Genomic DNA, 21,038 nt, shown 5'->3' on the forward strand with positions numbered 1-21,038 from the left:
GATGGAACTGTGAATTGATCCAACCATTTTGAAGAGCAATCTAGAATCATGCTTAACACGGTATAAATCAGTGTATACCTTTTGACCCAGAAATACCAGTATTAGGTTTATTTTGTAAGGTGATCAGGGAAAAAGGGGAAAAATATGTGTTCTAAAAAGTTTATAGCAGTTCTCTCTATGGTGACAAAGAATGAGAATTTAAAGGGATGACCATCAACTGGGAAATGACTAAATAAGTTGTACCATATGATTGTGATTGAATAATATTGTGCTTTAATAATGAACAAGTTAATTTTGGGGAAAAAACATGGAAAGACTTACATGAAATCGTGAAGTGTAAAAAGAACTTTACATACAGCCACAGAAATATACTTAGAACAATGAGTTGTATATGTCCTTCTCCAGAGAAAGAACTCATAGAAATAAGTAAGAAATAGTGAGTGTGTGTATGTGTATACACACACACACATATATAAATATATATCCATATACATGTATGTATATATATATATGAAGGGAGGAATTAGGGTCTTTTAATGTAACAAATAAATACATTTTAATTATTTTAAAAGCAGGCTATACAAAAAAGAGATATTTCTATCTGACATCTCCATTTATTACTACTATTTTTTCCTCATTCCCTTGTAGTCTCATTTCCAACACTACAACTTCAATAAAAGTATTATCTCAAATAATATCACCTTTAAATCAATTCCTTCAAATTGATAATTTAATTGATAGTAATTTTTGTTTTGTTTTGAATTTTTTTGTTTCCCTTACATCGTCAAAATTTTCTTCACATCAGCTTCCATCCATTGATTGTGGTGCATACCTGTTGCTTCATAGTCTAGTCTAGCCTCTCATCTCCTCCCACTGAACATGATAGTCCTTCATATACTTTATTACAGTTATCATTCACCTTTGATCCATCTTCTCTAGGATTAATATTTCTAGATCCTTCCTCCTCAAGTATGAACTCAAGAACTTTCACTCTTTTGTTTGTCACTCTCTTGACAGCCTCCAGTTTACTGGTCTTCCTTTTCTTACTACTTATTCATCCTCTTCTCCACATCTTATGGATAATATTTAACAAGAACTTACTCTAGTTCTATCAGTAATAAAGAGAATGAGCTTTCATCTAGCACTTACATATAACACTTACTTTTCATATAGCACTTACTTGGCAGGGTCTGTATTAAGTATTTTACGAATATTATAACATTTAATCTTCGCAATAATCCTGGCAGATAGGTGATATTATTATCGTCATTTTAAAGTTGAGAAAACAGGCAAACAGAGGTTTCCCAAGGTCATACACTTACTAAGTGTCTGAAGCTTGATTTAAACTCATCTTCCTAATTCATTTACCTTACATTCAACTTAATGTTATTCTTGACTTTATATATATTCTTGACTATAAATATGTACACAAACATATACATACATACATATATATATATATGTATATATATATATATCACATCATGGAATTTTTCCTCTCTCATTCCCTTTCTAATCTACTAAAGGTAGACTGCTGACCTCATCACTCAATTGAAAGAGTTTTTTCAAAAGTCAACAGTATTCTTTAATCATCAACTCAAATGATCTTATATCCTTTGACCTTTTATTACATTTAACAAAACTGACTACTCTGTCCTTCTGAATACTTTCTCCTAAGTTTCCATGGCACTGTTTTCTCTTGGTTTTCCTTCCTCATGTCTGTCTACCTTGAAGAATGAACCCATGTCATTTCTCGTAATTATGGGTGTACTCCAAGAGTCTATCCTGAGCTCTTTTTGCTTTTGCTTTATTTAATATATTGGTGACCTCTAAGCAACCATGGTTTAAATTTTCAAATTCTATGTTTATGATTACTAAATCTGTATTTCATAATATCTTTAAAATTTGGTCTCATATCACTATATTAAATTACATATTTTCCTATTATTTAACCAGATGTCCTGCAGGAATCATATAGATATAGATATAGATATAGACATAGATATAATATATAATAGAATTTTTCACTGTATTCCAGTTGCACATTGAAATTTCTCAATCTTTCCTGTGTCTCAGGGCACAAACATTATAGATTCACAACTTTACTGTTATCAGTCAACCCTTCACACTTATTTATCTCATATTTTCAACTACCAAATGTTATCATTTCTTTTGCTCTTTTGCTTTGTGTATTTTTCTATTTATCCCCTCTTCACTATTTACACAATCACCATCTTAGTTCCATACACAAAGATAGTCATACTTCTCATTTTGACATCATCCATACCTGTACTTCCTCCCTGTTGAAGAATTGTGAAATCTCCTTATCTAACCTTATGCTAATGACTTTTCAAATCTCTTGATGTCTTATTTTATATAGCCTACAATCCCTTGGCCCCTTACTTCTCTCATAGAGAATTTCCCCTACCCTAGCTTTTTTCTCTTCTTTCCATTTTCACTCATTGCTGAACAAATTCAATTCTACACTTTCCTCCTCTCCTGAATCTCTATTCCCTTAAATCATATTTCTAATTATATTTTGGCAAGCATCAGTTTTGGATCTCTCTCATCATTTATTGATTCCACTCCTATATACATGCTATTGAATTAAGGTGGAAAAAAAATCACACAACTGTTTTGACTGAATCCACTATACATTTATGCTACATAACTGAACTGGGTCTTGACAAGATGGTAAGGATTAAAAACATGAACAAGTCAGATTATGAGACTACCTTATTATTCAATAAATTCTAGTCACTCCATGTTGCCTTCAGAATCAATGATCAATTCCTCTATTTGAAATTTAAATCTATTTGTACCTTGTTCCTTTTATACCCTTCCAATCTTCTACTACTTAGCTCCATTGTAAATTCTGATACAGCATTTCTGACCTCACTGTTGCCACTGCAGAATTCCGTATATGTTCTTTATGACCTTATATTACCTGCCCCATCCCATTCTTGATATTCACATTATTTTTATTTCTTTGAATCTCTGGTTTCCCTCAAAATTCCATTCAAGTATTACGTTCTAAATGAATGTTTCCTAGTCTTTCCTAGTTGCTAGGACTAAAAACTTTCTTGTATTTACTTGGATATATTTTAAATATACTTATGTGTGTATATGCTATATTCCAATAGAATATAATCTCCATGAAAGCAAGGAATAAATTCACTTTGGCCTTTGTAATTCCTAGAACAAAAATAATTAATAAATTAATAATAATAAATAATAATAAGTATAAATAATAAATAATTAATAAATGCTTCTGACATTGATGAATCTCTTGTTTCTATTCTCTCAACTTAATCACTCAATCATAATAGATTAAATTTCCTTATTCATAGATGTGAACATATTTCTCCTTTGCACAAAAGACTTCATTGTTTCCCTATTAAATGTGTGAGAAAGTTCGTGTTCTTTACAATGGAAGATAATGGATAGAATGCTGGACCTGGAGGCATGAAGAGCTTGTGAGAGTAAAAATGAACTAATACTCAGAGTATTTAAATTTATAGGATTTTAATAATAACAAAGTGAGAGAGAAAGGGGTTAATTCAGCTATGTGAGCAGAGCACAGAGCCAAATAACTACACCTGCAATGCCTTACCAGAGCAAAAGCCCCAAAAAAGCCTAGCAGCATGAGTTTCAGCAAAATTTATCTCCCAAACATCCCATAAATTGAGTACATAACTTAAAAGTATGCTGGGTAAATGTAGTTCAGGTGTGTCAAATTTCTATTTATTTATATATATATATATATATATACATATATATATATTTCTTTTCAGGTATTTACTAGCTGTGTGACTCTGGAAAATTCATTTAAGTCCTGTTTTTCTCAGTTTCCTCAATTGTAAAAAGCAAATAATAGCACATGGTTCCCAAGGTTGTTGTGAGGATCCAATGTATTAATATTTGCAAAGTACTTACCATAATGACTAGCACATAGTAAACAATAAATATTTCTTTCATTTCTCTTTTCCATTTCAGGTCCTCTACAACTATATATCAGTTTATGTTTCCAGTTTCATCTTCTACTCCTCATAGCCATGCATAATCTTGACAAACTGGTCTACTACCCTCCATATAAACCAGGTGCTTTCATTCCTCTTTGCTGTTTTTTTGCACTGATTCCTATTTCTACTTCTTCCTCCTTAACCCATCAACATGTATTGAATTCCTATTCAATCTTTAAAGTTTGACTGGAATGTTACTTTCTCCAGAAACCTTCTTTGCCTTAACAATCTCCTTCTTTGCCTTAACAATCCACTTTAATAAGCAATTAATCTTCCTCTTCTTCTGAACTCAATAGCAATTCATTTGCATTGCCCTTAGGCACCTTTTATATATTACCATGTAGTGTAGGTTTTGTAATTACATACTTATCTCTGTATCATATCTGCCTTTTGTATTGTAAATTTCATCAAAGAAGAGATTATATCCTTATGAACCTTTTTATCACTGGGTTGGGCAAACCCAGAATCCTTAAAAAAAACAACAAACAATGCCTTAAAAATGCTAGTGTACTTTAAACACAATAGAATTGATAGTTGTGATCTCCCATATATTCTTTTCTATTTTACTCTCTTTTTAAAACATCTTTATTCATTTATTTATATAATTAATGTACAAGTGTCTCATCCCATCCCTAAACTCCCCACATCATAGAAGGCATCATGCAGAAGACAGATATTTATATATAAATTATGTCTTTCATGTTTCCATTTTTCAGATCATTCCTTGGACATAACAGAAACAAATTATTCTTCAAGTAGTAAATTGGTAGCTGTGTATGATGTTTTCTTGGCTCTATTCATTTTGTTCTTCATTATCTCATGTGGTTCTGCCCAAGTTTTTTTTTTTGGTTTTTTTTTTAATTAGCCTGCTCCTTGTTTCTTATGGCACAGTAATACTCCATCACAATCATATACCACAATTTGTTCAGCCATTCCTCATTTCAAAGGCATCCCCTCAGTTTCCATTTCTTTGACTCCATAAAGAGAGTTGTTATAAAAATTTTGGAGCGCATAGGTTTTTTCTTTTTCCCTCATCTCCTTGGGACATAGACCCAGACCCAGCAATAGTATTGCTGAATGGAAAGATATATACCGTTTAAGAATTCTGGTTACAATTCTGAATTGCTGTCCAAAATGCCTGGATCATTTCACAGCTCCACCAATGGTGTATTAATGTCCCCATTTTTTCTACATTTCCTCCAACTTTTGTCATTTTGCCCTTTTATCATTTTAACCAATTTGGTAACTATGAGATTCTGTCTCAAAATTATTTTGGTTTTCATTTCTCTAATCAGTAGTGATTTAAAGCATATTTAGAGCATATACAGTAATCAAAATATGTCTGATTCCTTTGTTCAAAAATTGTCTCTTCATCTCTTTTTCCCACTTATTACTTGGGTGATGGCTCTTATTCTTATGAATTTGAGAAAGTTATCTATATAGTTTAGATATAAGACCTCTATCCAAGAGGCTGTCTATAAAATACTCCCAAACCCAGTTTTCTGCTTTCCTTCTAATGTTGGCAATATTTATTTTATTTGTGTAAAACTTTTCAGTTTTATGTACTCAAAATTATTCATTTTACATCTCACAATGCTTTTCCTCTCATGTTAACTTAAAAATTCCTCTCCTATCCATAAATCTGTTTGGTAATATATTCCCTGTTCTAATTTATATGTGTCTTTTGTGTAAAAAAAAAAAAAGCTTGTATTTTATGCATCGATCATGTATCCATTTTGATAATCTCTTATTGAATGGTGTAAGATATTGGTCTATACTTATTTTCTACCAAATTGCTTTCCAGTTGCCCAAAAAAATTTTAACACATAGTTATTTCATATCCAAAAAATCTGTATCTATGCTTTTGTCAAATATAAGGATATTGTACTCTTTTAGTTCTGTTTGTTATACATCTGTCCTATTCCACTGATCTACAATAAATTCTTTAGTAAACCCAGAAGAAATAGAATTGTAAGCTGGATAGATCATGGTGGGGAATGCTGACATTCCCTCCTGGATTTTCATTTGGCCAGAGAAATGCATTTCATTATTGGGATACTGAGATACAGAACTATTTTAATAGGAGCATCAAGGCATTGTAACTCAATATTTTAGTGAATCTTCTAAGGTAAAATAAATATGCCACATTCCATTGTCATGAATCCCAGATTTAGGTTTCTGAAATTACTATATTGAAAAGCAGTGAAATAAACCTGCATTGATTTGGAAAGAGAGACATTAAAAGCTTTAAGTGTATGCTTGTCAACCTTTTGGAGTAGCTGTAATGAGAAAAACAACAATCGTTTTCTGTTTATGGAAAACTTTATATTCTTCAAAGCACATTTGACAGAACTTATCATATGTGATCCAATATGATGCCCAAATATTTAAAGCCTGAAGGGGCATTATCTACTCATAATTGTTTCTATCCAATAAATGAGCAACATGACGAACCAAAGTAAATGATGTGCCCCAAGTCAGAAGGTCATAGATTTAAAGCTGAAAACAACTTTAGAGGCTCTCTTGACTGACCTCTTCATTTTTTGGATGAGGAAACTTGGGCCCAAAGGCAATAAATGTCTTATCCAAAATCAGGGAGGTCCAGATTTAAACCCAGGGTCTCTGACTTCAGAGTCAGTTTGCTGTTTCTAAGAACATAGCATAAAGGTGACAGGAAATATGAAGAATACCAGGAGGTTTCCTGACCTAATCCAGGGTCCTTCTTTTCACACTGGGTACCTATATCTAATATGGCAGATTCTCCTGTTTATCTTTATGACTGTGACTTGGGTTACAAAGAAAGTAATTCCTGAGTTTAACATTTCTCCTTCTTGGCCTAAAAATCTCAGTGGAAAACAGCAATGGCCAGCCAAAGATAGAGCTTAGTTAAAGGAACTTACTGGGGGTGTTCAGCAGTCGAGATTTCTTGCAGTGGTAAATGGTCTCCTGCTCACAGTACTCTGCCCCGTTGATCATCGCCTCTAGCTGCTCCATGCTACTGCTGTAGTTAAAGTACATGACATAGGGCCTCTTGGGATGTGCCCCTCTCACTCGAATGAGCTCTGTGTTGTTGTGCTGCACGGCAGTCCAGATCTTATCCTCTGTTCAATGCAACACAACAGAAGGGGATGTTACAAAACAAAACAGCAAGCCAGCACAGAGCCCCAAGCAATAGCAATCAATCATGCATTCAATAAGTGTTTATTCATGAATCGCCTGTGTTGTCTCCTAACTCTAACTCTTTGCTCCAGGATGTGGGGATATATGAAGAGGAAGACATGTCTCCACTGCCCCACCCCTCCACAATACAAACATCCAGAGGCTTACTGTGCTCTGAGATTGGCAAGATTTATTCTTAACACAGAAAATACTAGACAATTTAACTTTGAGTTCAACATTCTGTACTATAAATTCTATGCCATCAACATTCAAAGAATAGAGAACACATGAAACAAGCTATTTTTTGCCTGGAATTTCTTTTTATTTAAAGTTGGGAAACTGTATGAATGGAATTTATAATAGTTAATATTCCAATATGTGTACCCTGGAATTTTAACTTCTCAAAACTAGTGGTTTCTGCACTGCCTTCTAACTTCCCTTCATGGAAAACATGTTTTTTCAATATTCTAATGGAAAAAAAATATATGTTTTGTGGAAAAAATATTATAATTTCTTTTAAAGTATCTCAGGACCAGGAGGATGAGGGAAATGTAGTACTTCATAGCTCATCATATTTAGTTGAATAAACTTGGACAAAATATTTACCAAACTAAAATTTTTTGTGTACAACACAAAATGAATCCTTATATTACTGGCCTGGAATTGACAATATTTATTTGAGTTGGTTCAATGTTGAATGAAATTAGTGTCAGATAGACATTTTGTTAATAAGGTCAAAGGAATTTCAGTATCCTCTATATTCCTCATATTTTGTATTCAGTCTTATCCTAAAGGTCAAACTATAAGCTGGGAAATAAGAATTCCTAAATTTGCTCATATGCCTTAATTGTTTTTCAGGGACCTTTTGGCATATGAGCTTGGGGAAAATACTATCTTTATAGCAATCTGCAATGGACATCTCCATTTTCCCTTCAGAACTAGTATATTTAATAATTTAACACAAATTTGTGGAACATTTATTATGAAATAATGGGTCTAGATAAATTAGAAAAAAATAAGACAAAATGCAATGAATTTCCCCTCTCAAAACAAGTGTTGTAAAATGTTTATCACTTACATTCTCCAGGATAGATATGCAATCTACTTTGTTAGAAATTATTTCTCATGTTTTCATTTTAATTTTGAAAATATGCTTTTTTCATGTTTTGCTATTCAAAATACTGGCAACTTTCAGTTGAGAGGGAATATCAAGTTAGAATATACTTCAGGGGAAAGAAATTGAGGATTTGGGATAAATTCATACATGTGAAATAAGAGGGAAATATGAAGGGCAGAAAAGAGGAATTGAACCACAAGAGGACACTTCTGATTCAGCTCTTTCCTGGTTCTCCTACATCTCTGACTTCTCTTTAATTGCCTTTGCTATACCCCTATCTTAGCCACTCATGATGAGAGCCCTCTAGAGTTTTGTGTTGTGCCCTCTTCTCTTTTTCCTCTACTATTTTACCTCGTGTTTTTGTCAATTGAATTTAATTATCATCTCTAAGTTGATGATTCTCAGATCTACTTAACAAGTTTTAACCTCCCTAATTAGCCAGAGGGTAAGAGTATGGGGAGGAGGGGGAAGGCATCATCATGCTCTTAGTCCAAGCTCCAAATGCAGGCATCATTCTCAACTCCTCACAATCTATCATCCTCTCATATCCAATTTGTTGCCAAGGCATGCTGATTTTTCTTTCTTGAAAGCTCTCACATATGTCCCAAGCAACATATTATACTTCCCAACTCTTGGTATTTTTAAGATTTTCCTTTATTCACAGAATGTTTCCCTCTTCATCTCTATCATCTCTTGATTTTCCTGGCTTCCTGCAAGTACTATCTAAAATTCTCTCTTCTTTAGGAAGTCTTTTCTAATCACTCTTAATTTTATTGTCTTTTGTTAATTATTTCCAATTCATCCTTTCTATCACATTTATACATAGTTATCTGCATGGTGCCTTCTCCTTTGGCCTGTAAATAATTTGAGATTGATTTGGAATTGTCTGTTATTTTCCTTTATTTCCCTAGCAAGTTCCCCTACATAGAACACAATGTTGTCAACTCTTAATAAATGACTTTTGACATTTACTTATACCTCTTGGACTGTCATTCTCTGATGGCCTATTTCTGAATTTCTTTCCTATTCAGAAAGAGACTGAGGAACACAATTCCATTAGGGAAGCATTCAGTTAGCTGAATGGAATTAGTTTAGAATATGTGATATTGTGATTTGTGAGGTTGATAAATTTGAAATGGTTTGCAGTGGAGCTGGAATAGCTAGAACTGTTAAGCTGTCATTCAAAAGATGAACATTCTGACTGGAATGTGACCAGGAAAGACTGTTGGAAAAAAGATCTGACTAACTGAAGCCTGGGAGGTCTCTTTGCTTTTGAGATACAAAGGAGAAGGTGTCTCTGGCTTTGAGACAGGAGGAAGGTGTCTCTTTAGCCTTGAAGACAGAAAAGAGAAGGAGTCTCTTGGCTTGGGGACAGAAAGAAAGAAGGACAAAAGTCCAGCTCTCTCTGATTCCTCTGTTGTGATATAGCAATTGAACTTCCAGACCTGCTAATTCATTTTCCCAATTTGAACTATATTCCACCATCCTCCTACATAGGAACTATCCTAGCATTATGGAAACCCCAAACCCTCTTTCCTTCCATTTCCTTATCTTTTTCCTTCTTCCCCAATTAACCCTTACTTAATCTTAAAGAAGAAAAAAAGAGTGATTTATTTGATACATCACTCTGAGTTGATTGAGAGAGACCAACTGAAGAATCAACGGGAAATAGGAGGGAAGAAGGGAGGAGGAAGGGAGGAAAGGGAGGAAAGGGAGGAAGGGAGGAAGGGAGAAGCCCTGATCTTTAGTTGTCAATTATCATTTAAATAATCCCTTATTACAAATAGTCATAGGATCACTGATGTAGATCTGGATACCTTAGGAACCTTAAAATCCATCAAGTCCAACACAAATAATTCCACAAACAGACTAGTTATTTGTTTCAGAAAATCTGCCTGTTTTCTCACAGACAGAGGAGACCTTCAGTTGCTATGGGGCACCAAAATAAAACATATAACAAAAAATGGTCTGCTTCTCTCAGAAAAATCTCTAACAAAAGTCAATATAGATATAAAGAGGAGATACTATTAGTAAGAATATTATGTTTCTTATCCAACTTTCCAAGTAAAAAGAAATTCCCAAGTAATGCTAATCATTACTCTTGATAGATCTTTAGTGATAGAAGTGGCTACAGAGTTCATCCACTCTAATACAATTATAGCACAAATGAACCTAACTGGAGACCAAAGAAAAAAACAGAATTATAGGAACAAATTAACAGAGGTAGAAAGTCTTAATAGATATCATACACTTTTCTAAGGTCTGCCATCAAATTGCTTAAATTAGAGTAAAAAAAGTTAGCCTCTGCCCTCAAGGATTTTAAAGTATAATATAAGAAGAAACAGGTAAATAATTGGATGGATATAAGATTCATTTAGAGTAGAAGAAAAATCCTTAATCATTTCTACCTCCTCTGGGGTAGGGGTGCAGGGCAAGTAAAATGGAACAGAAAAGACTTCTTACAAATAGTTGGATTTGAGGTTATTCTTGAAAGAAAAGGGAAAACAGATTTACTGTTGAAGAGAGAATAATGCATTATGAATCTTTAAAGGTAAATTAGAATCAGACTAGGAAGGATATTAAATGCTATGAATTATAGAAAGTTACTGGTATTTTCTGAACAAAGGAGAAATATGGTCAGATCTGTACTTTAGGTGTTACCACTTGCCAGCTTTATAGAGAATAGATTTAAGAGAAAAGAGATCAGTAAGGGTCAATTGAAATATTCTGGTATAATTCAGAGTTCTCTTGTATCTTGCTCATAACCATGAGTTCCAACTACTCAATGTGAAGGACATTGATATACCTGTATTAAAGATATATTAGTGTATATAGTGTATATTAGTGTAATATAAAGTATTAGTTATATACTTGTAATAAAGCATATATGGTCTTCTATTTAGCATCTATAACTTAATTTTCTTTCTTCTCTAATGCATTCTCCAAATAGCTATCAAAGTGATTTTCTTTCAAGTTAGTTATTCAATGTCATTTTCCAACTTAGAAAATTCCAGTTTCTCCCAATTGTATCACAAATCCTTTTTTCATGGTACTTTAATCCCTTCAAAATCTGATCCCAATCTGTCTTTCCAAGTTCATTATAAATTACTTTGCTTCCTACTTCTTAAAATCCAACCAAATTGGACTTCTCTCTATTCTTCACTGATTATTACTTATGCCTAAAATGAAATACTTCCTCAACTCAGTCTCATAAAATCCTTTACATATTTCAAAACACACCTCAAACACCTGATTACACTAACTACAAATGTCCCATCTAATTAAGCACCTAATATTCATCTAAACCATGTATTTCTGTTGTTGTTTAGTCATTTTTCAGTTGCATCCAACTCTTTGTGACACCATTTGGGGTTTTCTTGGCAAAGAAACTGGATTGGTTTTCCAATTTCTTTTCCAGCTCATTTTACACATAAGGAACCTAAGACCATCAGGCACATATAGCTACTAAGTGTTTGAGGCTAGATTTAAACTCAGGAAGATGAGTCTTCTTGACTCCAGGCTCAGCATGCTGTGTCAACTAATTTGTCATAGATTTGGAATCATGAAGCTAGAACTAGAAAGGATTTCAGAGGTCAACTAGCCCAACTCTCTTATTGATCTTAAATAAAAAACTTGATCTCAGGTAGATTAGGTGATTTATCCAAAGTCACGAAGGTAATAATCATTTAAAACTATGTAGAAAATGAAGTCCCATGACTCCAAAATAATTACTATTTCCACAGTGCCATTCTACGAAGGAAAGAGATTTTCAATATGTCTGGAAGGTAGCCAGGGTTCAAATTGGAAAGTGCTTTAGATGGCAGAAGCATTTGAATTTTATCCTTGAAGTAAGGGGGATAAGGGAACAACCTCACCATGGCAGTTTTAGGGTTATAGGTTTCTTAAATATGTGCAGTTGGACAGCATGGAAAAATGAGGTAAGGAAAACAGTTTGGATGGAATTTTTGACAGTCCAAGTGGTAATGAACAGCCTGCTTTAGAGTATAGGCTTATTGGTGGTAAAAAAATTGAAAAATGAGGGGATGCCCTTCAATTGGGGAATGACTGAACAAATTGTGGTATATATTAGTGATGGAATACTATTATGCTCAAAGGAATAATTAGCTGGAGGAATTCCATGTGAACTAGAACGACCTCTAGGAATTGATGCAGAGTGAAAATAGCAGAACCAGGAGAACATTATACACAGGATACACTGTGGCACAATTGAAAATAATGAAAACTTCATTACATTAATGAAAGTAAAGTAACATCTCTACTAGCAGAATTCTGAGGGACTTATGAGAAATGCTATTCACATTCATCAAAAGAACTGTGGGAATAGAAACTCAGAATTAAAACATATGATTGATCACATGGTTTGATGGGGATATGATTGAGGATGTAGACTCTAAATGATCTCTTTACTACAAATATTAATAATATGGAAATAGGTTTTAATCAATGACACGTGTAAAACCCAGTGGAATTGGTTATTGGCTATGGGAGGGGTGAGAGGAGGAAAAGAGCATGAATCATGTAACCAAGGAAAAAACATTCTAAGTTAATTAATTTTTTTTCAAATAAAAAAGAGTGAAGGCTTACAAGTGGAGAGGAGACAGATATCAAAGATTCTAAAAAAGTATTTTTATGAGAATTGACAATTATTTGGATATGAGGGATGAAGGAAAGAGTAGTCAAAATTATTTTTTCTTTTTAACACCTACCCACTTAGTATCACTGCCAAGGCAGAAGAATAAGAACTAGGCAAAGGGGTTAAGTTATTTGCCCAGGGTCACATAGCTAGGAAGGGTCTGAGGTCAAATTTGAAGCCAAGATCTCCTATCTCCGGGTCCAGCTCTCTAACCATTTCATCACCTAGTACCCCAAAAGATAACTTCTTAACCTCATTTTCAACTGCTAGAAATGAAAGAAACTTCAGGGATTCTAGATTTTGCTGGTAGATTATTCATCCATTCCTTCATCCATCATTCATGCATAAAAAGATGCTTGTGTTCATTATGCTGAAATTACATTGAGTTTCTAGAATGACAGAGACGGGGAAATTTGTCTGAGAAACCACCATTCATTTTATAACTAATGATAGTTGGCCAGTGATACCTTCTATACCCCAAAGATGAATTAGAGTTTTAATATTATAAATATTGGAAGTTTTTTGATATATGCAATATAAAGATATAAAGCAACAATTAAATATTATAAAGTGCCCTCCACTTCACCTTACAGACACAAGTAACTCTTTTCAAAAACATCAGGCAATAGATGGGTCAAGGGAAGACTGACTTAATCTCAAAGTTCTCTTAACAGATGTCTCTTTCAAAGTTATCCCTTATCGTCTGTTATTTTTCTCATGGAAACTTCCAGTGCAAAGATTAAAAAAAAAAAACTAAGCAGGTAACTGGATAGTATTTTCTTCTGACCTCCTTTCTATACAGCCCATGATGACTGTAGAGTATGCTAACTATGGCATGCATAAAAACGTGCTCCATGGATGTGAATGAAGCCCCATCCAATGGCACATTGCCTGGTATCCCCTAGCTCTTCGTCTTCAATAGGAAGAGTGAGCTTTAATGAATAAGGTCTAAGTGGAAATGTATATGTCATAATGTGGAGGATCCTTGTTCAAATCAGATTAGCTCTCCATAATCTATAAATGGTCATTGTTTATTCATTTTTTTTAAACTTTGAGTATCTTTTTGGGGATTAAATATAGAAGGACTAGAAAGTAGCCTTTTGGCAGTGGGAATCTGGGAAACTTTCTATGGTAGATCAGGAAACATTTCTTGTTTATGGATCTACCATCCTCAAGGTTCAATTCACCCAAAGGGCCCATTCAGTTCTTGCCCAGAAGTGAAGATATACTGGGTAGAACTGATTTATTACTTAATCTGATTCAGTGGGAGAATCTTGGAAGGATACTGGAAAATCATTAATCAAAGAAGTTGGGTGAATGAATAAATTTTCATTTGGACACTGGTCCTCTTACTTTTGATTTCCTGTAAACTTCTGAATTGACTTTTGACATAAAAGTTAACTTTCAGAAAACAGTAGTGATATTAGTAAAGAAAATTGTCAGATCTTATACAGTCAAGAAAATTAGAAACATATGTACCTTTTTAGAAATGTAGTAACAGAGCTCAACTTTCTTGGGCATATATTGATGCTTTTAATTTATTTCCCCACATTGCTTCCCTGGTCTCCATGTCCCTTCTCCTAAAAGCATGGATTCTGATAGAACATTGGTTGCTAGGTCTTCTGGAGACAGTCTGTTAGAAGGTAGAGAAACTGTGAAGATCTCCTGATTGTAACAATGAAGATAGTTAGCTCTTCCTTTATTGTGAAGATAAAATTGTAATCTCCTGATTTTATCAATGAAGGTACTTAGCTCTTCTTTTATAGTGAAGCTAGAATTGTAAGCTAAAATCTATTTTTAGATTTAACTACAAAAAGCTGTTAAGTAACTACAAAAGGTAAACTTAACAAAAGAGATGTTAAGTAACCCAAAAAGATAAAATCTAACAACAGAAGGTGAGAACTCAAGAATGGGCAGTCCTGGAGAAAAGCATCTGCTGTGATTGGTAGACATGAAAATTTAGAGGAGGTGATACAAGAGAAAAAAGTCTTTAAATAGAGGAAATAAAAGACTGAAGAGGACAGTCAGTCACCCAGGCTTGGAGTGAAGAATCAGTCACTCGGAGCTGAAGGGAAGATGGACATTTGGAGATTCGGACATTTGGGCATGCGGACATTAAGGTACTGAATCGGAGGAGCGACCAGAAGGCAGATACCCAAACTTCTTTTCAACTGTCACCCTTGGTGAGTGAAAAGCTGACTTAGTGACCCTGCCTTTCTGGAGGCGTGAAGCCTCCTGATAAGGCCCATTTTCTTGAGACTCTCTTCCCCTGCCTAGGACTTAGAGATTCTAACTGGTATCAGAAGAAGCCAGAGTTTTCTATCTCTCTCTTTCCTTAATATCTTCCTTCTATTGTGAATATTGTAAATAAACTACTATAAATTTTATTTACTTTAGTAATTCATTTTGGGTTTTAGAAATTAAAATCCTGGTGACTACCTAATAAAACCACCTAATAATATATTTCAGTCTCAACCACAAAAAAATTTTAACAAAACAAAATAATTTGATCACCTCAATCTATCTCTTCCTGACTGACAGTTCTCTGATTGAATCTTGCATCCTCCTTCTTGAACCATGCTTCATATAGCTATTGTGATGAACTCTATGATTCAGGATAGCTGAATCAGGAGTAATGGTGAATTGCATTATCCACTCCAACCCATGTTTTGCTTAAAAATGAATCATGTAAAATAAGTATGATGGAATAGGAGGATGTCCAACATTACTCAGTGGTCAAATGGCAATGCTTCATGACTTTAAACAAATATACAATATTAGAAGAATTCATTGCTACATCTCCAAGATATGTACTATATCATTCTAAGTAGTGATACTATATCTCCAAGTGATAATGAGCATTCTTCTGGATCAGAGAAACAGGCAGACAGATTTGATTGATAGATAGATAGATAGATAGATAGATAGATAGATAGATAGAGTTCATCTTTTATAGCCCATTTTTTTACATCTCTTCATGTTCCTTTCTCCACTTTACAAGGAACAATTGCAGTCTTTAAATTTGCTTAGCATTGCCCAGGGAGGCTATTTTGTAGATTCAATTCCATATTTCATCCTATGAGTATGTAAACTCTTATCAAAGGATTCACAAGTTTCTGACTGATTGAATTGAAAGGGTGGAGTTCTCTAAGTGGCTTATGAACTCCCCCAAATAGGGGTGTTCAAGCTTTGGTTGATTAATTAAAAAATGGGCAAGGGGTGAGTCAATCCCTTCTTTACAATACATACATTATCTATATATAGTGTCTAAAAGTTTGGAAAGTCCTTTAAACATTATACTATCTGGATTAGCCTCATTTTATCAATGAGATATTTACCCATTGCCATACAATTAGTAAGTGTCAGAGGTGGGATGTAAACCTGGGTCTTCCTGATTCCAAAACAAGTATCCTATCTAATATGGTACCTTATATATATTATCTGATTTTTCAGATGGTTCACTGATTCTTAAATTAACTCTTCTGAATATGTTTTCCGGATTAGTTTTATGAAAATAAACTTAAAAGATATATTCATCTTTTTATTTTGTTTTAATATTTCTTTTTATCCCATTGAAGTATTTTTCAGTCTAATTTTCTTGGAAAAAGATGGTCTTCCATCACAGAACTTTTGCTTCATTTATTCCAAGTATTTATACACTCCTTATGGCTATGGCATTTTTTTTTTCCCTACAGGCCCCACTTGGACTTATATAGTTGTTTTCTTCTGACTTTGCTCCTTGGACATCTCTTGTGTGTTTGGCATACTGTTTTGTTTTCTCCTATCTCTAGCTTCATGTTCTTTGTGTACCTTGTGCTTAGCTTAAATTACATTTCCATATTCCTGGGTAGTATGACCAGAATTTTCCTGGTCTTTAAAATTAGGTTCAACCTTCTGAAAGAATGGTCACTATTTCCTTCTATAGTTCCTTCTACAGTTGTCAAGAAGCTGGACTAAGCCTGGGCAGACTGGAATGCTGTTTCTGGTCTAACTCCTGCTATGACTTGGGCTCTTGGTTGCTCTCTGGTGCTACTCATTCTTGTCTCTTGCTAAGGCTGTGGAAATTCCCTATGTTTACTGCTTTGGGTCATGGGGCCAAAGACCCTGAGCTGCCTCGGAGTCTGTATCCTGTTTTGGTACTTGGTCACTTTAATTTATCTCTGTTGACAGATTTTGCAAGAAGGTCTGCATGTATGTCTGTATATATGTGGGTGTGTGCATATACTAATTCTGCGGGAGAATAAAGGAATTCAGAGTTGATTCTCACTCCTCTTCTACACCCTTGCCCCTTGATTCCCTCCCATCCTCTGGCTAGAGAGTGTAAGAATAGACATTTGGGAAGTCCTTCCTGATCCTTTGTCATTTCAGGAGAGTTCCTAGGGAATTCTTATCATTTCCTAACTAGCTGCTTTCCTGAACTTCATCATATATAAAAAATTAACAGTCTAAAAAATTAAACTAACCTTTAAACTCTCAACAGCTAGAGTCACTTCCCATACTGGCTATAAGATGTCAACATGATCCCTTTCCTCCTTAACCCTCTTGTGGAACTATCTCTCCATTTTTCAGCTTCTTTCTTTGTGTTGTTATTAGATTATTAGCTCCTTGAGGGCAGTGATTATTTTATGCTTTTCTGTTTATCCCTAGTATTTAGCACAGTGCACATAGTAGTTGTATAATAACATTTTATTTAATGAATAAATTATTCTCATTTTTTTCTTTAACATTGTTTCCTTATGCATGTTTAAAGCTTCATTTGGGTGGTTGTCGGGTAACCCAACTCCTTTACATATCAACCTGCAACCATCTTTTCCCAATAATTTCAGGTTATTTATTATGCTATGCACCATTCCATGCAGTTTCCAAAAAAATCCATATAGGCCAAAGGGTCTGTATAAATGATGTACAAATTCATTCAAGCAGCATGAACTATGATTTAGAAATCTTGTGTCTCCAATTCCAATGAAAAACTCTATCTACTGGCTTGCCAGGAACTACATGAAATGTACAGATGAGGATTCATTCCTTTGAAATTAGGTTCAATAACCCTTAGAATCCTAATATAAAGCTTAATATATGATATCATAGTCACCAACCCATTACAGGCTTTTTTAGCACAGTGATTTCAAATATTAGACTAAAAGGGAGTATGATTTGGGAAAGAAGTGTTTGGAAGAGGATTAGTCTTAGAGGAGGTTCAGGGCATGAGATGATGCTCTCTGTTTAAAAAGAGTGGGGAAACTTTGTGACTCAGTGGATAGAATACAGAGCCTAAAGTCAGGAAGACCTGAATTCAAATCTGGCCTTGGACACTTACTAGCTGTGTGACCCTAGGCAAGTCACATAATTCCTGTTTCCCTTATTCCATTGGATAAGGAAATGACAAAGCTCTCCAGTATCTTTGCCAAGAAAACTCCAGACACAGCAGTAGTATGCTATGGTCCACTGAGTCACATAAAAGTCAATATGACTGAACAACAACAACAACACACTGGAAGTGCCCTGAATGACATGTGGTTATGGGGAGGGGGGAAGGAAACAAGAAAGAGAAAAGGACTGTAGAGAAGGATATTAATTATATTCTGCTAACAGCTACTCCTAGCTTGTCTATTGTATGAATGAAATTGAGAATATTATCCTAGCTTTTAGTACATCATAGTTTCTAAATAAATATTTATTCAAGTGAATTATATCATGTCACAGAAGAAGCACAGGCCTGTAAAACAGAAGAAAAGTCAGACTTTCAATTCTGTCATCAATTTCTTATATGACTTTTCAATCATTAGTTTTATTTCCCTGGTCCTCAGTTTTCCTATAAGTAAAATTTTAATGATTTTTTGTTATGTGCTGCAGCTTCCAAACTACATAGTCTATGAAACTAGAAATCTACACTTAGAAACTGAAGTAAAAAATAGGAAATTTTCTGTAACACAAGAATGGAACCCAGACCACATCTGTGTTTAGCTACTGTAGCTATAATAAAAATAATAACAACAATTATTTATATACATATATAGTTATAAGAAAGTCTCACAAGAAAGGGAAAAGGGACAATCATTTATATAGTGCCTATTATGCCAAGCACTGTAGTAAACTTGTTAAAAATATCACATTTGATCCTCACAACAACCTTGCAAGGTAGATGCTAATTAGGTGCTTCCAGACCTTGGATTTCAAGGACACTGATTGTAAGTACTCAATTTATTATTCTAAAGACAGGTCAATAAACTCTGAATACTTGGGTTCTGTCAGATTCTGTGCCAGCACTTTCAAAGCCATTGATCTATATCCATATTATCAAACTACATAGATTTAATAGCCTTGGATTCAAATGGCAAAATAAGAAGTTTAGGCTAAAAGTCAGCAACATCTTTTAATGGAAGAGCATCCTATTAAGTGGATTATGAGGTCAAAATCCATACTATGCATAACTTGAAATATATTTTTAAAGGAACATTTGCTTGAACTATCCAGAGGATCTAACAACTTTTTCTATCTATAATTGCACTAAATGTGTAATTATTTATATATAAAGAACCCTGATTTAATTTTCCCTCATGCTTTCCCCTCCTCATTTCTGATTGGTATTATTATTGTGGTAATTATTATTATTAATAATTATAATTACAACTATTGTAAGCTGTTCCATCCATTTCCATGAGAATATGTAATTGGGAGGAAGAATGGAAGAAAATAAAAAAAGAAGAGAAAAAAATGTAAGAAAAAAAGCTTGATGAATAAGACTTCCACTCTACACACGTATCTGTCTCTTTGCCTGGCCTGAAAACTGCAATTTTTCTATCACATTGCTTAGATGGAAGGGAAGTCTACAGATTGTCAATATCCAGTTTAATTGAACTTAAATCACCATGGGGAGCCACTTAGAGTCCTTTCAAAAGTGTGCCAAACCACTTATATTCCTATTGTAATAAAACAAGTCTACATCAAGGTCCCGGAGGTAATTTTCAGATCCAGTTACCTAAGCAGACAACTGTGAATTTTCTATACCAGGGGTGATAGGAGCCCAGCACTCATAGCACTAGCTGTCTATGCCACTCATTTGGGCATTAATCATAAAATGCCTTATAATATTGCTGTATTATTTTATTTGTTGCATTTTATCTCTTACATTATTTAACTACTCTTTTTTGTGCTCTGCCACTCCATCTAGATTATAAGCTCTCTGAAGGTATAACCATGTCTAAAAATCTATTTGACAAACATTAATTCAATGCCTCCTATGGAAAAGGCTCTCTCAATTATTACAGGAATGGATTGGTGCATAGGAGTTTTATAGGCTACTAGCTGACATAACACACACACACACACTCCAAATTATTTTCATAAAAAAATTCATACAAACAGTGGATTATGCCAGTTTAAAAGCAGGGGATTGTACTTATTTTTGTGGAAACTATAACAGAATCATAAGGTGTTTCTTGCAAGAAGCAACCCCTGAAAAATTAGAAGAGTTTCAACTAGGGTTACATTTCAGGTATGAAGTATGGCATAGGGAAATGCCAAGAGGTAGAGAAGGACAGGTTAAATTCCAGGGACACAGTATAGGTCAGTTTGGTGGAGAAAAGTAAAGAATAAAAATGAGATAGAATCAAATTATGAAAGGCCATGAATGCAAGCAAGGCTAAGAGTTTGGGCTTTTATTAGCCAGACAGTGAGATGCAACAAAAAATTTTAGAGCCAAGAAATGATAAAAATAAAACTATTCCTTAAGAAGATTACTCTGGCAATGGTATTTAGAAAGGATATGAAGAAAGCTGACTAGTTAGGAAGAGATTACAATAGAGCAGTTAGATGGGACCCCTTCAGATAGTCTATCCACAGTGCCACCTAGCTGTTATATAAATGATAACTGAAGTTATTACAGCATGTGAGAATTGATAACTATTTGAAGTGGGGGCTATAAGAATGGAAAGGATAGAAAAAAACTTTGCTGAGGTGAAACTGAAAAGGTTTGGTAAATCAAGGAATACTGTAGGTTTTATTATGCTCATTTTGACAATAAAGAAATTGGAGTTCAGAAACTTTATGTGATTGGCTTAAGGTGAATATAACAAATGGAAATTGA

General features: G+C 34.1%; 1 protein-coding gene across 2 annotated transcripts in view; it reads right to left on the reverse strand.

Moving 5' to 3' along the window:
* The window catches only part of CNTNAP5 (contactin associated protein family member 5), a 908,736-nt gene that overhangs the window by 308,542 nt on the left and 579,156 nt on the right, over positions 1-21,038 (reverse strand). For both annotated transcript variants that reach the window (XM_056793728.1, XM_056793729.1), the window contains exon 13: positions 6,923-7,123. In XM_056793728.1, the coding sequence (XP_056649706.1) occupies positions 6,923-7,123 (201 nt within the window). The remainder of the gene's footprint in view (positions 1-6,922; positions 7,124-21,038) is intronic.

This window comes from Monodelphis domestica, chromosome 4 (genome assembly GCF_027887165.1).
Source record: "Monodelphis domestica isolate mMonDom1 chromosome 4, mMonDom1.pri, whole genome shotgun sequence".
In the NCBI taxonomy this organism is placed as follows: Eukaryota; Metazoa; Chordata; class Mammalia; order Didelphimorphia; family Didelphidae; genus Monodelphis; species Monodelphis domestica.